Raw genomic sequence first — 6,215 nt, 5'->3', positions numbered from 1 at the left:
ATATTGGGGCCTTCCTCACTGATTGTTCTAGGGGTTCTGCAGCACCCAATGCATGCCTGTAGAATGATCTGTCCTTGAAGCTAGGACTGGAGGGGTATGACACTTCTCTCTGTGAGGTAAGGGAATTGATTGTGAGGGTGTTTGCAATAGCACTTTCTGTTGCTTGGTTACCCTTTACCCTTCTTGTGGTCCTGTTGTGGGGGTTGGGTCATTCTAAACATGAGGTTTGTCTTTTGACTGGAACCAAAGATTCCTCTATCCCTTATTCTTGGACCCTCCCCCTGCTAGCCAAAAGGGTGCCTCCTGGGACTTCTTTCCTAGACCATTCTACAATTCCATAAGGACCAGTTGAATCTCCACATGGAGAAAGAGAAGCTGAAGAGGGCTGGAGAGCTAGATTCCCTTCGAGTTCGACAAAGTCAGCTCCAGGTGAGAATGATCAGATTGTGTCCCGTGGTCAGTATGCCTCTGGGACATTGGGCTCCTTGGCTAGAGAGGGTGACTTGGGGGCTCTAAAAATGTCCAGAAAAAGAAGCTCTAGGCTTGCTTTTGGGGAGCGCTGTCTCGGGAGGAGAAGATTGAGGCTACCTGTATGATCTTGAGCAAATCCCTGAGCTTCATTTTCCTCCTTCATTCATAAAGTGAGAGATCTCAGCTGGATGGCTTTTGAGATCTCTGTCAGTTCATTATCAACTATCCTGGTATGTCAGTGGGATAAATAGGTACATAATGTTGGTGTTTTTGAAAGAACAAATAACTATACTAATCTTGAAAAAGGTACTATTTTTTATTTTTTTGTACAGGAATTAGACACAAAATGAATACATAGAGAATTAATGGAGATAATGATTATGTAAATTACCATACTGAACTTTGGGGAGAAGGGAATAGACTAATGGAGAAATGTTTGGGGATTGGTTGGGGTCAAGTTTAGTCAGATTTCTCCCATAAAAATAGAGTTCTTTTCCCTGGGGGAGAAAGGATGGTACCTGGGAAGTCCTAAATTCTTTTCTACAAAATAAATTGTGGGGACTGATATCAAGCAGGTGTGTAGTACAGGAGTCAGGATGACCAAGGTTCAAATCTGACCTCCAGTACTAGCCAAGTGACTCTAGATAAGTCACTTAACCATTGACTGCCTCAGTATCCTCATCTGTAAAATGGGGATAAAAATAGTATTTACTTCTCTGGGTTGCTGTGACGATATAATTTGACAGTATTTACAGAATGTTTTGCAAACCTGAAAGCACTATATAAATGCTGTCTCTCCTCCCTCCACCTCCCACCCCCATGCTATATAACTTTTTCTAGGATGACTTCCGTACTTGAAGAGTTCTGGGAATGAGGGAAAACTCAAAACTGTTATTGCAAGAAAAGGAAAAAAAGAGAAAACCGAGGGCAAAAAACACTGCCACTGAGGGCCAATTACTCTAGGTGTGGAGAGCAGTCGTTCTCTATCTCTGTGGGAATCAGAAAAAAAGTGGAGTGGGCTTAAGGAGAGACTGAATTGAACCCCCACTCCTCTCCCAAGCAAAACCTTTCTGCTATTTAAGTGTGATGGGGTAGCCAGTGGAGTTCCTCTCCAAAACTCTCCCAATCAGTGGAGGTCCTCTGTTCTCTGAGTCCTGCCTGTCATGGAGAATAGGAAACAGAGGCTGTTCACTTGGGGCAGAGAGGGGAAAGAGTGGTCCCTTGTATTCCTGGATCCAGGCCCAGGTAGATATGTGTAAGGAGAAGATCGCTGCTGTGGAAGCCAGAGAGCAGGAACTCCAGGACCAGAATCAAAGACTGCAGAATGAGCTCAACAAGCAAAAGGAAGAGGTATGAGGTCAGGACTTGATCTGAAGTGAAGGGAAGTGGAGAGAGAAGGCTTTGGCCAGGGTTGGGAACCACATGTGGCCCTCTAGGTCCTCAAGTATAGTCCTTTGTAGACTCCTTGGATTCTGTGGCAGAAATTTCTTTGGAATCAGTCAAAGGGACACATGTCTCCCCTTCAATTGAACCTGGAAGAAGGAAATAGCTTTTTCTCCTCCAAGCTGGGACTTGTTATGACCTCTCCTCTCCAGGTGAAGCGGCTGAAGCTGTTGTTGACCACTCGGGGAACCTTGTATGACCAGGAGCTGAAGAAGAAGGAGCAAGAGCTACGGAAACTCAAGGACAGAATCCAGCTGGGAGAACGGAGGGACAAAAGGGCTTGTAAGTTGAGGAAGGAGACCAAGGTCCTGGGGTGGAGGGTCAGAAAACAGAGATTAACACAGGCCTCATGGGCACAGTTAGAGATAAGGCAGAGACCTTGTCCATTTCTTTAGAGAGAATCTTGGCCTTCTAGCTACCTTTGGGATGGGAAGGCCTGGACGTGTGATTTCAACAGTATGGAGAACTCTGCTTTCTGTGTAGCACGTGATCTTAGAAGAGTTGCTTAGGGTTTTTGGAGGTTATATGACTTACCTAGGCTCACTCTACCAGTATTTGTCATTAAGCTTTGGTCTCCTTGGCTTTGAGGCCAGCTCTCAACCTGACAAATATGTGTAAGCAGTTGTTGACCCTCTATCTTGCAGAGGTGGGAGGATTCAAAGAAGGCAGTCCTTCACCCCTCTCACATGTCTTCTTTTTTGCTTGTTACTTCAGCTATTGACATTCTCAATACCTTGAACCGGATGATTGAGAAGCGGGGGTCGTGGAGGGCAGGCAAGGCTGACAACAAGTAAGAGACCCAGGAGCATGGGCTCTGATGGGGCTGGATGTAGTAAAATGATGGAGTGGGTGGCCCTCCTGTTCCAATCACTTCATACTTATATAACACTTTAAGGTTTGCAAAGCACTTTACATCCATCTCAACTGATCCTTACAACAATCGCATAAGGTAGACATGGTTCTTCCTCTTCCTCTCCCTATTTTGTAATTTACTATTTTCCTTTCTTTCTATCCTATAGGAAGGAAGCAGAGCTGTTCCAGACTGTGGTGGCAAACCTAGAACACCAAATAGCAGAAATTTCCCAGGAGAATAAAAAGCTGAAACAGTTCTTAGGTCAGATGGATAGGGACGTGATCAGGCTGCTGAGCTTCCCGCAGAGTGACCCTTCTGTGAGCATCCTTGAGGAGGGGAAGCTAGGGGTGAAGGGCAGAGGCTTTCTGGCCAGGCTCTCCCTTAGGTATTTGTGTGTGGAATCCTTTGTTTTTGAGGGGAAAAGGCAGGGCAATTGGGGTTAAGTGAGTTGCCCAAGGTCACACAGCTAGTAAGTGTTAAGTGTCTGAGACCAGATTTGAACTCAGGTCCTCCTGACTCCAGGCCAGTTCTCTATTCACTGCACCACCTAGCCACCCCTTGTGGAATCCTTTTAAAGGCATAACTGTTCCTGGACATTCGTTGGTTCCCTGGCACCTAGTGGCTACACTTTAGAGGACTTCTGAGTAGGATTTCCAAGGAGACATCAAGTTTGGCATCCTCTGAGATGCAACTTGCTTTACTTCTAGCTTCATTCCCTTTCATCGTCCCTTTTCTACTACCCTAGGATGATGATGAAGAAGTAGCTACAGTTCACAATGGTGACATATTGTGGAGACATTGGAATTCCCTCAAGGAGGAGGTGGAAAGAATGAAGGGAAATGGTAGGCTTCCTGATTTGAAGGTCCATGTAATTATGGGGTAGAATGTGTGTGTGTGTGTGTGTGTGTGTGTGTGTGTGTGTTAGGTTCATTCTTTTGGTATTTATAAGATGAATCCAGAAGGGACCTCAGAGGCCAGTCAGTCCAACCCCCTCTTTATAGTTGAAGAAAATGAGGCCCAAGGAGGGGCCCAGGGAGTGATATGTCCAGGGTCCAACAGAGAGTAAGGATCAGAGGTGCCACTGCTGCTGCCTCCGGTGTCCCACCCCCTGTGACCCTCATGAGAGCTTCCGTAGGGCCTGAGGGTATCTCCTTTCCCCAGCCCCAGAAGAATGCCTCTGCAAGGACCGCATGAGTATCATCACAGACCAGGACAAAGAGCTGGCTCAGCTGCGTCAGGAGATCCAGCAGAGCCGGGACCTCATTGTGTGGCAACAGCAGTGTTTCCAGGTGAGTGGAGAGATGCCTGGGCATGGGAGAAGAGGAGGTCCTACCCATTCCTTTCATTTCTTTCTGCAGGACCAGATAAACCAAGCAGAGGACATTCCCCAAGCCATCATGGGTTCATATTTCTTGGAGGAGGAGCTGCAGCTTCAGGAGGCCAAGACTTTGTTCGCTCAGCAGCAGGCTAACTTTGAGCTGGAACGGCATCGTTTCACAGAGGCTGCCATCCGTCTGGGCCATGAAGTAAGCATTTGGGGTTCTGTTTGTCTGCTTTGTGGAGAGCTAGCAGGGTGCTAAGGAATCTGCCTGAGATAGGCTGGGGTCAGGGTGTGAAGCTCTGGGGAGATGAGGAGGGCATAATGGGAAGGACTTACCGCCTTACTCTCTATGATGCCCACATTCCTTAGCGTCGCTGCTTTGAGCAGGAACGGGCCACTTTCATGAAGGACTGGCTGCTTCAACAACAGCCAGGTCATTCCCTAGAGAGGCCACACCTCTGTCCAGATTTAGCAGCTCCTCAAAGTGAGTATCCAAAGATACTTCCCCTTGCCCACTCTGGGTTTGGATTATTTTAAAGGTTAGTTTTTTTTTAACTGTTCCTCTCCCATTGCCTTACCTGACATTCTTTCATTTCTGTTATGTTCTTCTTTACCCAACAAGTCCCAGAGCAACCGCTATGCCCCAAAAGTCCTAGGATCACTCTCCTTTCCATAAGCAACAAATGGTTGGACAGAAACCCTCCTGGCAAAGAAGTTTATCAGTATGCCCCCCAGCGTGTAGACTCCCCAAGAGACTTCCCTTTGGTAGGTAAGGATGGGAGGATATCTTGGGTGGGTAGTGTGTATGCATGTGTGTTTGTGTATGTGTTAGTATGTGCATGTGTGTGTGTTTGTGTAGTGTGTGTGTGTGTGTGTGTGTGTGGTGGGAGTTATAATACAATGAGATTGGTAAGAAAAGAAGGGTGAATTTCTTTCTATGGTCTTTTACAGGCATGATGGACATAACATTTAAAATTCTATACTGTTTTTTCGATAGCTTTCTCCAATTATCAATCGTCTTTATGCAAAACGTGGATGAGAAGATGCACATGTCTTTTTATTGGGAGGAGGGATTAAAAGGGAATTTTAACCAATAAAGAAGTGAGATTCAACTTTTCTACTCTTGTGGAGAATAAACCTTGAAACCTGACTCTTGAAAAGAGGCCCTGTGGAATAGATGGAATAGATAATTTACCTTAATTATCTGGGATGCCTAAGAAGAATTGAAATGACTATGAAAAAGCATTAGGAATTTTTGCTAGGTTCTTTCCTACCTTCTTGCTAGCCACATCTGACTAAAATTATACAGGTATGCAAGAAAATCCCATGGTTCACAGGAAGGTGGAGTCAATTTGGACTAAGTAATAGTGACAAGGATTCCCTAGAGCCGCTCTGGCTTGCCAGGCAGGGCAGAGGTGATGGGCAGAAAGACTCTGGGTTGCTTTCAGGGACTAGATAGGTTCTTGATTATTCCTAGGGAAGAAACACTGATTCCTATCCTATGATCCCATTCTAAGAATTCTTATCTGAACCTCATCCCCTACCATTCTTGTAACAAGAAGCTGCATATTATGGGGGGAGAGAACATTGAACTCTAGAGGTCTTGTTTCTTCATGTCATGGGGGAAAGAACACTGGACAAGAAGTCTTGTTTTTAGCCATGCCCCTGCTGTCAGTTATATGATCTTGGGCAAATCATTTAATTTTTTTTTTTGCACCTTAGATTCCTCATGTATGAAAACAATTTTAGATGAGAACTTTGGGGTTCCTTCAAGTTTTGTGTTCTCCTTAGATACAAAATACAGGAATTATGGCTTTAAACCAGTTATTCTTTTGTTTCTTTTTTTAAATGCAAGTAAAAGCAGTAACAACATGTAATGATATCTGTGACAAACTTAGCAATTTTGATCAATACAATGATCTAGGACAATTTCAACGGACTCATGATAAAAAATATTATCCACTTCCATATAGGGAACTCTAATAGATTCTGAGGGCAATATGAAACATTTTTTCCTATTCCATTTTTCTTGTTTTGTTTTTGTTTTCTTTTTTTTGCAACAAGGCTAATGTTGAAATGTTTTGCAGAATTTCATCTGTACAATGGGTATTATGTTCCTTTTCTTGT

At 44.6% G+C, this 6,215-nt stretch overlaps 1 protein-coding gene across 4 annotated transcripts; it reads left to right on the top strand.

The window, feature by feature from the left end:
- The first annotated feature begins 3,749 nt into the window (after nt 1-3,749).
- LOC138169847 (afadin- and alpha-actinin-binding protein B-like) lies at nt 3,750-5,205 on the top strand. Of its 4 annotated transcripts, XM_069099433.1 has the most exons (5): nt 3,757-4,056; nt 4,126-4,293; nt 4,458-4,572; nt 4,711-4,857; nt 5,040-5,205. In XM_069099433.1, exons 1-5 carry the CDS (start codon nt 3,958-3,960, stop codon nt 5,183-5,185), a joined length of 675 nt encoding a protein of 224 aa, XP_068955534.1. In that variant the 5' UTR covers nt 3,757-3,957; the 3' UTR covers nt 5,186-5,205. The 4 variants fall into 4 exon arrangements, with proteins under 4 accessions (XP_068955543.1, XP_068955525.1, XP_068955534.1 ...); XM_069099442.1 differs by having other exon boundaries at nt 3,750-4,293; nt 4,711-4,853; nt 5,086-5,205; XM_069099424.1 differs by having other exon boundaries at nt 3,755-4,293.
- Nucleotides 5,206-6,215: the final 1,010 nt, after the last annotated feature.

Source organism: Petaurus breviceps, unplaced genomic scaffold (assembly GCF_028583685.1).
Source record: "Petaurus breviceps papuanus isolate PSGF00001 unplaced genomic scaffold, PetGlider_PUasm1.0 126, whole genome shotgun sequence".
Lineage (NCBI taxonomy): Eukaryota > Metazoa > Chordata > Mammalia > Diprotodontia > Petauridae > Petaurus > Petaurus breviceps.
The sequence above is the reverse complement of the archived record's forward strand: the minus strand, read 5'-3'. Positions and strand labels throughout refer to the sequence as shown.

Coding starts and splice junctions, on each gene's coding strand:
- LOC138169847 (XM_069099424.1), top strand. CDS start 3,958: ATGAGTATCATCACAGACCAGGACAAAGAGCTGGCTCAGCTGCGTCAG. Junction 4,294..4,457: donor CCATCCGTCTGGGCCATGAA/GTAAGCATTTGG, acceptor CACATTCCTTAG/CGTCGCTGCTTTGAGCAGGA. Junction 4,573..4,710: donor AGATTTAGCAGCTCCTCAAA/GTGAGTATCCAA, acceptor TTACCCAACAAG/TCCCAGAGCAACCGCTATGC.